At 35.0% G+C, this 16,141-nt stretch overlaps 2 protein-coding genes across 7 annotated transcripts; one reads left to right on the top strand and one right to left on the bottom strand.

The window, feature by feature from the left end:
• Nucleotides 1-588: 588 nt before the first annotated feature.
• LOC123315235 (suppressor of cytokine signaling 5-like) lies at nt 589-13,348 on the bottom strand. 6 transcript variants are annotated; one of them, XM_044900894.1, is made up of 7 exons: nt 13,118-13,348; nt 4,723-4,918; nt 4,274-4,579; nt 3,038-3,200; nt 2,392-2,723; nt 2,051-2,333; nt 589-1,964 (listed from the first exon to the last, which is right to left on the bottom strand). In XM_044900894.1, the coding sequence occupies exons 2-7, from the start codon at nt 4,862-4,864 to the stop codon at nt 1,775-1,777; spliced, it is 1,416 nt and encodes a 471-aa protein (XP_044756829.1). In that variant the 5' UTR covers nt 4,865-4,918; nt 13,118-13,348; the 3' UTR covers nt 589-1,774. The 6 variants fall into 6 exon arrangements, with proteins under 6 accessions (XP_044756829.1, XP_044756788.1, XP_044756812.1 ...); XM_044900853.1 differs by having other exon boundaries at nt 2,392-2,729; nt 13,118-13,347; XM_044900877.1 differs by lacking the exon at nt 13,118-13,348 and adding an exon at nt 11,786-11,923 and having other exon boundaries at nt 2,392-2,729.
• A 1,534-nt stretch (nt 13,349-14,882) lies between these two features.
• LOC123313887 (putative cystathionine gamma-lyase 2) lies at nt 14,883-16,136 on the top strand. Its single transcript, XM_044898985.1, has one exon. The coding sequence runs from the start codon at nt 14,917-14,919 to the stop codon at nt 16,090-16,092; it is 1,176 nt and encodes a 391-aa protein (XP_044754920.1). The 5' UTR covers nt 14,883-14,916; the 3' UTR covers nt 16,093-16,136.
• The last annotated feature ends 5 nt before the right edge of the window (nt 16,137-16,141 follow it).

Raw genomic sequence — 16,141 nt, 5'->3', positions numbered from 1 at the left:
GTATTGCCTTCATGCAGCAGTAGCCTACGTAACCTCTACGCATACCTTGGGCAATGCTCTCTACGTCAATTTTCGGTTTGACTGACAGATGACATTGTTGACAGTTTATGGTTCATTAGCGTCTTTTGGCAATTGCCAAGGAGATATATATCACCTTGCAATGGCTATGGAGGGTACCCTCCATAGTAATGAATCTATCCTGCTTTTTCATCCTCCAATTATTCGATCAAACGACTTAATGACTATTTCATAGCTTTCAAACAAAATAAAAGGAAAGTTCGCAAAAAGTTTCATTGCCAGATCTAATTGTTTATATTTATCCATATCAGCATCCATTAAAGCCCCTTTTACTTTTAAAAATCCTTGTCAGTAAGAATTTGATGATTTTTTTAATTCTAGCATTGAGTATTAAACCCACGATGGGTTTAATACTCAATGATTCTAGTCAGCACGGTTTTTAAAAATTTGAACACTGCTTTCTCAACTAAGGATTGTTAAACTGTTGAAATTCATTCCCAATAAGAGACTCCCTACAAAATGCTAGGGAGTTCCAACAATGTCATATAATGAATTGTAAATAATGAACAATTTAATTAAACATATTTATTATTCACAATGGGATATTTACTCAATTTTGAGACATAGTTAATCATATAATACTATCCGTTAACAATTATTTAAAGCACTGCATTGACAAACTTCACTGAAGTTTGGTGAATATTTTTTAAAAAGAACTTGATTCTACAAAAAAAATTCCTATGCTGTTAATTATATTTTTGCTAAACTCTTTACTGTTGGAATTTCAAACATGGCATTTTTTAATTCATGAATCGAACAGATAAAATAACCTATGGGGGAAGTTCCTCCTGAACTGTTACTTATTGCTTCATTCAAGGAATGCTTAACTTTTGAGTTGAAAATATTCATAGAATAATTAATTCATAATAATTCAGGAAAATTTCCACCATTGCCTACTCCTTGATGAAATATTAGGTACAATATGAAAGATATTTTTTACTGAGGAACAAGGACAAATATACACGATATTTAAATATATGAAATTTTAGGCCGCAATAATTTGATTACATCACATCAATATTAAAATTTCTAATAGTCATTATTCAATCATTGAATACTTAAAATTTATTTAGCTTTTATAAAAATGATTCACATATTGATGAATACTTCATTTTATTTCCAATCAGGGTGAAAACAAACCACTCATTATTTGAATATCGGGTTAAGATTCTCTAATACATATTATACTTTTGAGGAAAAAATTTCGATAATAATTTCAATATTAATGGTTTCAGATGAAAATCATTAAAACTTTCACAGAAAAGAAACTGATTTTTAAAATGAGCACAATTTCAGATAACAGGTTATTATAGTATCAACAAAATAGGGATAGTCGACCATAAGAAAATAATCAACATTTTGTAAGTTATTGGTAACATGAATGGAACTTAACAAAAGATTTTAGAAAAAAAATTCTTCAACATCAGAAGAAACTGCAACAGTAATAAACAGATTATTGATAATTTTATCGATAAAAAAATGTTTTAAATATTATTCATTTCCTAATTTATGTTACTCTCCTCCGCATTAACTACCTCTTCACTGGGATAATATTTCAAAATACCACAAACGTTTATTACATAAATTCTCGAAACTATGATACAAAATTCCATAAAAATAAAAATCTTAAACAGACGGCATCGGAACGAAATCAACAGTACAATATTAAGTTAATAAAAACAAAAAAAGGAAATATCTACATATTTTGCAGCTCAAGCCATTGAACGTCATCGTCAAACCTTTTCACTCTGACCTTCTGCCTATAGTGATATTCCCTCAAGTAATTCTTCAGTGTTTTCGGCAACTGGAGAGAATTTATATTGTCATATGTCAATCGACTTGTGATTGCTGCACGACACAAGTGTTGAAGACTGAATGGGAAGTTTCTGTAATAAAGCAAGAGGATTAACTAAACATATCGTTCCATTTCGTGAAAATTTCGCCTATTGAATTAAAACTGAGTTATCTTTACCTGTGTAAGGGCCATGTAAGCATCGGTTCGAAAAACATACAACTGCTTGGATCCTTATAATGCTCGATCAGCCCACATACCGTATCCGATGTGAAAACACCTGGATCGTGGGAGTCGAAACTGAATTTGTGGTTCCATTGCTCGATACGAGCATGTAATGATCTTCCGTACTTTCGGAAGGACACACTAAATAGGAATTCTTCCTGGGCAGAATCTCTCAGTAGAAAGGTACCTTCTGGCTTGCCATCCAGAAGTCTTTCAGCCTCATATCTATCCATTTTACCTAGGAAAATATTTATGCATAAATTTTCGAACTCAAACCTAGATTTTATCGAACTCACCCCAATAAAAACTACAGTTGGTTATATTCAGCAAATCAGGTACTAGGCAATGGATGAAATCAACCTGCGTGTGGCATCCATTCACCGAATCGATAGGGCACGATTTCAAGGTCACATTAGTGTGGAACAGAGCCCGCAGTGAATCGACGCTGAGGTCTCTGGGGCACACCAGTTGGAGTCTGCGAGGTCTCTGTCCATTCTCCGCCTCCATATCACTGCAGAGCAACTGTACCCTCCGTACAGGCTTGAAATTCGCGGGAGCCTCTACGCCCTGCTCTATTTCTCGCGCCCTTGCCAACCTTGCAGCCTCATCGCAATCTTCATGTATGGTCCTTATACTGGAATTGTAGAAATCAATACACGCAGAGAAATGACCTCAAGTCGGTCTATTTAACTTAATATGATAATGAATGTAATTTTCAAATCGCAAAGGACCTCCCACCATTTATATGCACAATATCTTTTGGTTAATTTCCTGCATTTTTGGTATGGGGTAAATACTAACTTAGCAATTTTAACCGAAAGACATTTTCCATGGTGATGGGGTCCTTTGCAATGCCATTGTGCAATTCTGTATACTGCTAAAGCTTTTCGTTTTGTGTTTGGTCGTCAGTTATGACACCATTAATTAATTGTCATCACTTACCACTCCATAAAGGGAGCTGTAACCACGACACTGGGCTGTATAGGAGCCACTCCATAAATACTTTCATCGAATCCATCACTAGGTCTAACTACATTATATTCCCTTATCTCAACTTGTTGTACAGTGACTTCTTCATGGGGTTGTTCTTGTAAAGGTTCATCGACTACGGAAGAAATAATACTAGTTGAATACAACAAAAAATTTGTTTTTTAATTTCACTAAGAAGAAAATAAATACAATGTTAGTGAGTAGATGAGAATTCAACAAAACAAGGCTTACCAAATATACAATATATTCGGTTAAATAAAACGAACAGCGATGTATCCTACTTTAGATCTAGATTCCGGAAGAATAACTGAAGAATTCAAGTGAGATTCTTTTACTATGAATTTGAAGAAGGAAGAGAAGGAGGGGTGAATTTAAATTATTTTCGAGTTTGGGGACACCCAAGGTGAAGGGAAAAATCAATTGAGAGTCATGAAAATTCTAATAATTCTGAACCTTCATTATTCTTCAGGGTGTATATGAATAGTTGCAAAAAATTTTGAAGGTTGATTCCTTGTCTTTCGAATATTTTTTTGAGCAGCCTCTGCTTAGATACAGCTTCTTGAACATGGAACCTGAAATTTTTTTTCATAGAAATAGGAAAACTGGCAGAAACTAATTTGGCCAGTTATTCTGTGGCATCGAGAAGGCAATAAAAAAATTTGCTGATGTTACCCTATAATTGCAAAACAATTTAGAAAAAATTTCCAAAATACGTTCTTTGTCAATTGAGGAAAAAATAGTATTTACTTTAACATCACTTCACATCCTCCATAGTTTTCGAAAACCATCAAATATTTATGTTTCAACATGTATCTATTAGAGAAATAATTTCAACAGGAGTTGTTTGCATAGATAAAATAATACTCTACTCAAAATCTTAATTTTGTACTCCATCTTCATTGAGGCAACTCCGAAAAATCATAATATCCAGATGAATTACATTTCTTAGGAAAGGGAACTTTCATACTTGTAGATATTCTGTACATCCACTAGAGGAACATTCATTCGATTCAGTCTTGTGCTAGTGGAACCAAGCAAAAGTTACAACTAAGCTACACTTGAGCTGCTTGCATTGTTAGTGCCATACATCAAATTATGTACTACAATTCTATAGTTGGCAGTTTGTTGAAACTCACATGATACATTAAAACACGAATAAAGATGGAAGTTAAAGTTATTATTTCTTACCTGTGCTATCTGGAGAAGCAGCCACCTCTGACACCGTAGGAGCATCATTTTGTTCTTCGTTAGCATTTTCTTCTTTCCTCTTGTAGCAAGTACATTTACAACAGTTCTGTTCCTCCTGGCTAGGAAGGGCAACTTTAGGGTCCTTTTTGTAACAGTGGAATTTAAGTGGCCATTTTGGCGATTTCCTCATAGCGCCACTTAAGGAACTGTTACCAGAGGAGGAGGAATTGTTTTCATCCGAAGTGGGGGATTTTTTACTTTTTTTTCCTGTGAAGTTCAGAGATCTGCCTCTGCGTAAATTGAAGCCTGAAACAAAAATTTGAAAGGTAAACTCGTGATTTCACCAAAAAATTATCAACTGTACCACACTTTTCATTATTTGAACAATTTTAATGAATTTCATTGATATTTTTGTGGTTTAGTGGAATCTCCACCTATCTGATACTCACCCAAAGATGGCAGGCTTATTCTGCTCTTTTTTGTTTTTGGGGCAGAAGGGGAATCTGAACTGCTACTGTCACTCTCCTGCGACCTATAACCTCTATCACAGGAACATTTGTCTATACTGGAGTCACTGCCTGACGAGTCCATATTTATCAATACTGAAGAATTATTTCATTGTAAAATAATCAAGTGTTGGTAAAACTAGAAGAAAAAGTGCACAATTAGGATAGAATAGAATGAATTCAAACACAATTATAGATTACATAGCCATGAGAATTCTTTAGATTATCAGTAGTTACTTGAAGATTGAAATAAAATTCCTGGGAATGGTCAATTCAATGAGTTCTAACAAATGTAATATTCTACCTATTAAAGCGCTCTATTCGCTCTCATAGGTAGAGAACGTTGCTTCAACTGTCAACATATAGTACAGTACTCGGTACAGTAGTAGTTGTTAAGTTTCCAACCTACAATCACCAATATTGCGAAAGAAATTATTTCATATTTTTCGGTCTTTTTTATGAACGTGATGTATTGAAAAGTTTCATTAATTCGTATAAAGATTTCTTTATTCTTTTGATCCATCAATGCTAGGGTCTCTTCTAACACAATTAAAACAGGAGGACATGTGTAACTTTTTAGTTTAGTTTATTATCATTTATGGATATTCTCTTATACTCAGTATAAAATTTATTCTCGTAAACATTTCAATGGCAAAAGCTCGGACACAAGTGCAACACAGTTTTTTGCATATGTATCGGCTTATTTCTTACAATTTTGCAATTTTCAATTTTAGTGAAAATATCGACAGCACAAGTTAGCACAGAGAAAGAAAAGTGTTCGATTTTTGATTTTCCGGGAAAGTAGAGGCACTTTTGGAAGATTTCGAAAGACAACTTTTTCGATAAGTATAAGTAGATACTGAGATGGCAAGTTAATATATTTTTGTGAATATCTTGAGAACCCTCGTGAGAACCGTAAGGAATAGAAATAAAACTCGGTACAGAAGTGCACAAACTTAGCACAAAAGAATAAAAAATTGAAAAGTGCTGGGCAATTATTAATTATGGAGGCTAATAATAAGTGGCATGTAAACGCATAATTAAGCAAAAAATTTCCGACCTGATCCTTATCTCCGGGTAAAATATCCGAGCAATCTACTTCGATGTGAAGAAGACTTACTTCCCAAACTTTCGCAATTAAAGACGAACCAACAGCCGCCCCTTCACAGCACAAAATTACTTCACCACAAGTCGTCTATTCCAAATGCCAATCGCCTTTGTCAGTCTTCGCCTCTCACTGGCCGAACACGAAATAATTTCCAGTTGAAATTGAATTGGACATTATTGGATAAATAACATCCTTCTACTGCGACGAGATATTTCGTTCAGGTCTAGACCTGCACGGGTTTCAAGATAAGGGACGGGCAATTAATAAATGGAGCCTAGAACCTAGAACGAGAGAAGGATTGAGGAAAAGAAGACTTCCGCCGCACCGCGTCGACATTCCAGCTTATCCTGATTATCGATCGAGATTATTTAGTCGATCACGTTTTGGATTTTTGTGAGGACGGCTACCGGGTCAGATGATGAAAGCTCCCTCTTCGAATCGGAATGGAAATTTGGAAATTAGATGATTTAATTGCAGGTTTCATTTTTTCCAACGATTCCAAAAACTTTCTTTGGAAACTCTCCAAAATATGTCATATTTCAGTCCAAATCCAAAATATAACCCTGCAATTTCTGAGTCAATCCAATCGTTTGAGACCATATTCGACACCAAATTGGAAAATATTGAGAATATTTGCTTAATTTTATTCTTGACAGTTTTCTAGTCTCTAGAGTCATTCGGGGCAACCGTGCGCACTTTTGCCTCTCAAGCCATACCCTGTTTCAAATGTTGAAGCTAGGAAAATTGAAACATATTCATAAGATAGAGAATTTTCTAATCTATAAAAAAACATCAAAAAGCAAACAAACAAAAACGTTTTTTTGTCGCAAAAAAAAATTTAATAGTGAAAGTCGGAGTGCGTTCACATGCCCCGTATTGCGGGTAAGTGTGCGCACCCTCACGGAGTAAGGGAACGCAGTGCTTAGTGAACCACACAATCAAAACAAATTACAAAATAATGTCATCAAAATGTAACAATATTAGAGAAATGCTGTTTATTGTCAATACAGAAGCGCCTTTTTACAAGCAGTGCATTATTGTTCGTACCACTATTCCTGGTGAACACAACACTTGATACATTCCCCTCTTGGAGGCTCTTCATATTTTCTGAACAAATAGGACAATATTGATCGAGTCTTAACCAAGAAAATCAACAATGTCATAATTTATTCCTCACTGAACTAATGCCCATATAATAAATCTATGCGCACGCTTACCAGCGCACACTTTCCCCAGTAAGCCAAAATTTGAATTAACGTTCTTATAGAGTTGAGCAGCTAAAAGAACCTAAAAATTTTTATTACATTTTTAGATTTATATGCGCATGATCGAATAAAAATTGTTTAGCACTGTCGGACGCGGAACTTGGACCTGGCAGAATTTGAAGAGATGCTAAAAATTAACAAGAAAACTAATGAATTTGATTGATTGCAAATAAAAAGTTAACGAAACGTCGCACGGCGCACTCCTATGAAAAACTAATTTGGCGATTCTGCGCCCTTGCTTCACCCAAATGAACCCCTCTTTCATACATTGCATAGTCGAGATATACGCACTGCGCACACTTAAGGTCGATTCATACTGTACGTTCCGCTCAGTTCAGGCCGGCGGAAGGATCATTAGCCGTTGACGGAGGTTGCGTTCATATTATCAGTCACGATCGTCTCAGTCACCTTCCGCTTCGTGTGTCGTGAATCTTCGGTTGCATTCGCATCGACCAGCACCTGACACATGAAGCCTTTCATTTGGATCAAAACAGTACAAGAAAGACCCTAAAAATTTCTGTTAAATTATTAGTATTATTATTTTCGTTATTCTCTCACGAAAACCCATTAACTTTTGCTAAAAATAAAATTGCTGCAATTTTGCCTCAAGGAATTATGTGCTTTTGCATTATTGTTAGACGAAGATGAAGAGGAACAAAAAGTCGGTAAAAAGATTGGGTGTCTAAACAATATTTGAAAAGAAGAAAGTTGAAGGTGAATATTGGACATTTTAAAAAAAATTGGTCCACACATCATGGCTATTTTAGAATGAACAGGAAATCATTTCGATTATACAGGGTGATTGATATTGGGACATAGGCTAAGGGCAGATTGTTTGGACCAAAATATGGCGATAGGACCAAATATACCTCAATAAAATATTGCTGTGGAAAAAGATAGAGGGCGTTAAAGTTGAATTTTTTATAAGGGGAGAGAATAGTATTTTCTTCAAAGTTCGAAAGTCCTTTATTGAAAGAATTAGAAAAGGCATAGAAGTAGGGGAGGACATGTAGAACATTTAATTTAAGTTTATTCTTTTTATGTTACATTGTTTTTGATTATGCTTTATCGTCGAAATAAATGAATAAAATAAATAAGTCGTTACTTCAAATCCCCTTCCGATGCTCTGAACTGTTCAATTGTGTTTTCCTTGAAAACGGATGAAAAAATATACAGTGAAATTATTAGCAAAAAACGAAAAAAAAAATCAATTTTAACGCCCTCTATCATCTTTTTTGCACAGCAATATTTTATTGAGGTATAATTGGTCCTATCGCCATATTTTGGTCCAAACAATCTGCCCTTAGCCTATGTCCCAATAGTTATGAATCATCATCCTGTAAACTGTGAAAAATGTCGCAATTAATACAAAAGAAAAGTTCAAAGAAGCTTTCACGACAAAGGAAAATCCTCGATTGACTGAGCTGAACTGAGCGGTTGCATATTCATATTATACGTTCAGTCTCGTTCAGTCCAACCACGCCCTTCAGCCCATCCGCAAAATATTCTCTGGAAGAATACCGTCGGACGGCCGTAAGCGTGCCGATAGGTGCTGAAGGGTCGGAGACGGATAGTATGAATTAGTCCATATAAAACACATTGAAAGATATTTTGGCTGAGCTGAACTGAACCGAGACGGACGGATAATATGAACTGACCTTTACCCTCTGCGCTCAGTTACCCCGAACGACTCTATAGGAAAAAATCCAAAATTTATTTTCAGGTGCCATCTTTAGGGGCCTGTATCTAGGCAGGGCCTGCTGAAAAAGGAAAATTCATAGACCAAAAGTACCAAAACCATTTTTTTTTTCTTTTTTTACTCTGAATGGCGCCTCAAATTGTTTCGCAACTGTTCATTCACACCCTGTATATCGACGGACGTCTTTTAAAGAAAAAGCTTCGAGGAACATTATTTTATTACCTATTATTCTAAGAAACTGATACTCAGAAAAAGGCAACTAGCCTTCACTGCATCCCAACAATCAAAGAAGCATAAGCAACGTATTTTGATGATTCCTATAATATTTGAATGCATTATGGTGTTCCATTTAAAGGTTAGGCTAGGGTTTGCGCCCTTGATAGGCGGTTTTGAGGACATGTTCATAGAGCAAAAACCACTTATTTAGTATGAGATTACATTCAATCCCAGTACGATTTTACAATCATACATAAAGTATTATCTGTACAGGATGGGCAAAATTCGTTGTCTACTGAGGGAATCTCGAAAACTATAAGAGCTAGAAGAAAACGGATGACACATTTCCTAGCTCTTTTCAAAGAAATAAAGAATGGAGAAAACCGTAGCCTCCTACAATTCTTCGTTATTGAGTTATTAGCAAAAAAATGGGATTTTGACGATTTCGAAATTTCTCATAACTTTTTTGTCTTTGAAATTACAAATCTGAAACTTGAATCTTCTTAGACACTTTTATACGTAGAATACTGAAAAAAAATTATTTTCAATTCAAAATTAACAAATTCAATAAAAGTTGGCATTTTAAACAAGGAAAGTTCTCCTGATGATACGAAATAAAAAAAAAATTGAGCTCGTCAGTGGATTCTACGTAAAAAAGTGACTGTAGAAGGCAAGTTTCAGATCTGTAACTTCAAAGACAAAAAAAATATGAAAATTTTTCGAAATCGTAAAAATCTCATTTTTTGCTAATAACTCAAAAACGAAGAATCGTAGAAAGCTACGGTTTTCATCATTCTTTGTTTCTCTGAAAAAGAGCTAGGAAATGTGCCATTCATTTTCTTCTAGATCTTATAGTTCTCCGATCATAAGACAACAAATGTTGCCCACCCTGTACCTATATGTATTGCCAGATCAACCTGGTAATAAGATTTTCTACAAATTCGGCATCATCTGTATATGAATTTTTCCCGAACGACTGCGTCGCATAATATCAAAGAATCCAGACATTCACAGCGCCATCTATTTTCAAAAGCATAGGCGTAACGAGAGGGGTCATTAGGGACGTAACACCCCCCCTATTGATTAGAGGAAATTAAAAAAAAAATGGTAAGTAACTATTTAAAAGTAATAAACAGTTGAAAGATTTTAGAGGGAGTAATATGTTGGAGTTGTTGACTGGTGGGTAAACCTCTCCCATGAGTCAACTCTAGTTACGCCACTGGTTACAAGGTCCAATTAAAGAAGCCAAAACATATCCGATCGGATTGACGTCACTTGGTGGAACACAAACCATCTACGACATTTATGATCACGAACTTTTTAATTATACAGTCAATATTGTCAATAATAGCCAGTTTTCTATTATACCACACTTTCATATCAACACTGAGGGATAATTCATGAAACCACTGGAAATCACAAAATGAACAACATGAACCTAACCAAAATTTGGGTGCCCCACAGAGGTCCTATCAGAATCAGCTGATCCGCAACACCCTATACAATATTTTTAGAACTAAAATTTCAATACAAATAAACTCATAGAAGATTTAGTTAATTGACTGAGCAATTAGAGGAAATTGATAAAAATTACTTATAATTCAAATTAGACAAACACAAATAAAATCACACATACCTCTTTCAAGATAGGTATACATAATTGCTTTGCATGTCACAAGAAGAGAAATTAACACAACTTTCCAGTCATCTACCTCGAATGGACCTTTTCCCACAGATCTCAACCATACAGTCCGACGAGAAATAAGTAACAACAATAGTTAATTACAGTGACAACAAGAGTTAATGTCTTCATTGCGGTTACTTACAAGTTGACTTCGGAGGTTAATTACTTTGTTTATCACATGTTTGCACGATGAATGAATTATTTCCTTGAAGTTTGCTTGAGAAGCGTATTGATAATACAAGAAAGATCAGTTTCTACAGCGATATGAATTGATTTGGCGTTAACAATTAGCGTTTATCGAAACTCGTTCGGCAATTTGTACCTCGTTAGCTGTTGAAAATCTTTATGGTTTCCAACATTTCCGAGAAGATTTCCTTGTAACAGATATAATTCGTACTCAATGTGTTAGAAAGTAATGTGGCTTGCCTGTAATGAGACCTAGGTATTTCTTAAGCACCGAGTGGGAGGTAACAGGGGGAAAACAGCTGATTTAAAGGGTTGGGATTTAGCTTTCCGTATGCGAACCGGTGCTTCTCAAGAAATGCGAAAAATGTCAAACGAAAGACGAATAACTGGAGCGTGTCCAGCAAATCTTCTGGACCTCAAAGCCAGATCGGAAATAATAAAAAAAAATGCTTCAATACAGTAGTGTACAGTTTTCGGTTTTTGGCTACGTTTTATTATGGTGAAGGTATAATCATTAGTAGTATCTAGTAAAACTTCTAATCTTAATTCAACACGAGAAGTCCATTCATTTGATCTATCATCGGCGGTGCTGAATCAACATTAATTAATTTCATTCATTCTAATAATCATCACACGAAACTGAGATAGCAGAAATCATATTTGTATTAAAATGCAGTTCTGCAAAAGTTTATCCATTCATAAATATCATCACTGATTCAATGAATCTCGGCTTAAATGATCGTAGCTCATTCTTTTCCGTTCAGACTAATGAAATCAGGCATTCGAAATTCTGTAGCCTGCTCAGCTAAGATTTTTTTTTGAACGCTCGTTAAAAAATAAATGTCTACCTGATCAAACCACAAGAAAGGTGCACCATCAGCAGGCAGTCTTGTACTGGAAGTTGTTGATTCCACATGAAAACAGGACAAATAATAAAAAAACTGCAGAATGCCGAAATCAACAATCAATGAACAATAAGTGAAATACAAAATGAATGCCGAGAAATCGAATAGAAAGCTATAGACTCGACGGATATTTTAAATAGATTCAACAAACATTTGCCAAAACAACTGAAGGTCAAGAGGCTCGATTTATTGATGAAATTGTTCCAATGAAAACACGAATAAAAAGTAAACAAATTCTAAGGAATTATCAGAAATTCTAGTGATGATATCAATTTTCGTCAAAATAAATTAATATGCGAGATCGATATTCGTAATATAATAATACAATCAATCGAATTCAAAGCCTATCAACATAATCAAAGCGATAAACTTCCTTGAAAAATTGCTTTTCATTCCCATTTTACTTCCAGACCATTATGAAAGTTTTAGGAGAATTCCTGGGAGAATTCAACGAGTTTCCAACTTGAGGGCGTTATACGAGGCGTTATACTATCTACAAGCACTCACAATCACTCTGAAATCAATGTAATTTTTTATTCAATTTATGTATTTACATTATATACATATATGTGGTTACATTCTCTTTATTTCGTCACTCCTTTTATGCAAATAATTTATTCAGAAACCGAGAAAACTAATGATTTTGCCGAGGTTTTTGTAGTTCAAAAATAAAGTCCGAATTGGATGCAACTGTACATTATAATTATTTATGTAGACAAAAGAAATAGAACTGGAACTGCAAAAGCATTAGATTATGGAGCAGTATAATAGGAGAAATCTCCCCAAACAAGGAAGCAGAAATAATAAAAGAAGTGACAGTCCTCTTTTATCATTACAAACACTTGAATCGCTCCAGGATCCAAAGAACTAATAGTTCTCTCTCGAAAATTTCTATTCTGGGTGTATTTACACAGCATAATTATTCAAGAAAGACGATACGAGCTGTAATAAGAAACCTACTAAACAAAACAAACCAAAACGGATGTTTTTATTCTGATAGAGCTTCAATGACATATTCTAGAGAAAGTACGAAAAGATGTAGCTGCAGGATTCTGAGAAAAATACATTCATAGAATGAGCTATTTACATCCTACGACTACTACGGATGCATTTCAGGTCATGAAGATCCGCCATTTTGATGAAGATGAACTGAATGTATTTTACAGTCCCATTCATTAGATTTATCGTAGCTCAAGAATAATTACTAGTATCATCTTGAATCCAGAATATGTAATTGAAATAGTAAACAACTTCAGATAGGGACAAACAACTTACGTCACATTAACGGGATGGGCATACGAAATCTCTCTTGTCCTAGAACCATTCACTTTTTCAACTTTTTCAATTCTTAACAAACTAATTATAAGTCACACGACTGAACAACAACTATCGATCAAACTTCGAAGTAACGCCTCAATCAAATATTTAACAACAAAACAATAGGTTTAGCAAAATAGGAAGTACACATGTGACAGGTGTATAAATATTTTACTATTTGACAACTAATGACATATAATATGACATAAGAGTAGAATCGTAGAATGGAAATTCTTTTTCTCCCTCTTCCTATTACTAGATAGTTATAATTGATTTCTATTCATAGTTTGCTTCTAATCATTATAAATGATGTACGTTATGTTTCGAAACATTGTTAATTAATACGAAAATCAACATTATTCTTCCTGAAAAAAAAAGGAAATAAGGAATCTCGAGATCAATACAAATGGACTGGTCATATTGTTATATATCTGTCATTTATTGTAATTTGTAAGTATTCCATTTAACCGGAACTTGTAACCAAAGATAGATCTGCTTGTAACATCCCTTAATTCCCTTATGATATGATACATATCGCCAATAATGGCGGATGTACTTCACATAATATTAGTGGTCTGTGGTGCAAACGTTAGGCGCATCCACCATTAAGACTTCATAAAGGATTCAATTTCATATTTCATATTCCTGCCGAAACAATAGAATACCGTCACATTATTTCGGTATTTGGAAGGAAGGAAAATTTTGTCATCACTCTATTACAAATCATTACTCTGAGGGTTCTGCAAAAAGAAAACTGAGTGAATTTTAAGCGTGACGCGTTTCAAAGAAGTCAGGACCAGCCCTCATAAACACAATTCTAATGAGTCTTGAAATCCCAAAAATTATTTATTATGTATGATAAAATGTCTTGTTATAGGAGTATACTATGAATAACCTTGCATATTATTTTTCTATACGCACAAATGCTCAAGTTATTGTGAAATATATGATACCTATATGTTATCATATTATATTGACCTCTTATATGATGCGTTATTGAAATAATTTTCTGATTCTTGAATTACGGGGGCTGCTCAAATTATTAAACGATTTGCAACAAGCTCTCAACTTAAACTCGAAATAAAATCGGACAAGATGAATGAATTCTGCAATCAGTCGAATTGAATTTTTGAGTCTGTGCGTATTGCGTTCAGTATGGACATTCTTAATTTTTTTAGGCCTTTGATTACTGGTGCGCTAAGTCGATCAAACAAAAAGAATTATTCTGTTAGCCTTGTTTATTACTTATAATTATGACAAAACCGCCTTTGAAGGCAAGTATAGTATAGCTCATCATTTCAAGTGTGTCAAATGAAATATCCAACCATTTGGAAAAGAAATTACCACCATCAATACTTTTATGTCAACAACCCACTGAAATGATTCCTGTTTTTCATTCCATTTTTTTTATTTTAGTATTTTTTCATTCACTTTATATATCATTCTTCACTGGTCTGAACATTGAACTTTTGATTCATATCGAAAATTTTCAAATATGTTATTTTTCATTGATGAGCAGTATATTTATCATTACTCGCACTCATCTCCTATTGAAATAAATGCATTTGATATTCCTTTTTATGTGGAGTATATAACATCTCTGGTGAGTTTTGCGTGGTGATATGCTGATAACTCAACGAAAAATCTCACAACAATTTAATTATTTCTGAATCTTATCACTTAATTGAGAGTTTCTTCGGCTTCAAGTTATACCACTTATTCTCGTTTTTGAGTAAAAGTGCAAATAGTTTAAAGTAATGTCCAACAACAATGGTTTTCTCCCCTTACCTAAAGGACTATCAACAATTGCCATCCACGAAGGCCAAGACCCTGATAAGAGGACCAACAGAGAAGTGGTGATTCCAATTTCCATGACAACAACCTACAAGCAAGAAGCCCCGGGAAACTACAAAGAATACGAATACATCAGACATGGGAATCCTACAAGAGACGCATTGGAAAAAATAATAGCTAAGATGGAATGCGCAAAGCACGCAGCTTGTTTTAGTTCTGGCCTAGGCGCCATAAGCTCACTTTTAACTTTGCTCAAACATGGTGATCATTTCGTTTGTATCGAAGACATCTACGGTGGAACCAACAGATTGTTTCTAGAAATAGCCAGCAATTTTGGGATCGAGGTAACGTTTGCCGAAAACAACGTAGATGCCTTTGAAAAGTGTATAAGACCAAGCACTAAGATGATTTTTGTGGAAAGTCCCACTAATCCAACACTTCAAGTTGTTGACCTAGAAGAGATGGGAAAACTCGCTAAAAGACGAAATTTGATGTTCGTTGTAGATAACACTTTCTTAACGCCGTTTTTCCAGAGACCAATATCATTTGGAGCCGATGTTGTGGTGCATTCTTTGTCGAAGTACATGAACGGACATTCCGATGTTTGTATGGGTGCGCTGGTCACCAACGACGATAAACTGGGTGAAAAATTTCATTTTTTCCAGAAGGCTATTGGCGCAGTACCTTCGCCGTTTGACTGCTATCAAATAATCAGGAGCTTGAAAACGCTGCCGTTGAGGATGAAACAGCATTTCAAGAACGGTCTTGCTGTAGCGGAATACCTGGAGAAACATCCTAAAATAGAAAAAGTCATGCATCCAGCTCTACCCAGCCATCCTCAGCATGAGCTTGCCAAGAGGCAATCTAGTGGTCATAGCGGTATATTATCCTTTTACTTAAAAGGCGACATGGGGGCATCCACGAAATTCCTGAATTCCCTGAAATACTTCACCTTGGCCCCAAGCCTAGGAGGCGCTGAAAGTTTGGCAGCACTGAATGTTCTGATGACTCATTCTTGGGTACCTGAGCAGCAGAGGAAGAAGCTGGGTATCACGGACAATTTGATACGACTGTCAGTTGGACTGGAGGACGAAGAAGATCTGATTGCTGATCTTGAGCAAGCTCTGAACAATGTTTGAGATGTTGAAATTTTGACCCTCTAGAAATAAATATTCTTGGTTGAGATTA

This window comes from Coccinella septempunctata, chromosome 1 (assembly GCF_907165205.1).
Source record: "Coccinella septempunctata chromosome 1, icCocSept1.1, whole genome shotgun sequence".
NCBI lineage: Eukaryota > Metazoa > Arthropoda > Insecta > Coleoptera > Coccinellidae > Coccinella > Coccinella septempunctata.
This window is presented reverse-complemented; position numbering and strand designations above follow the sequence as displayed.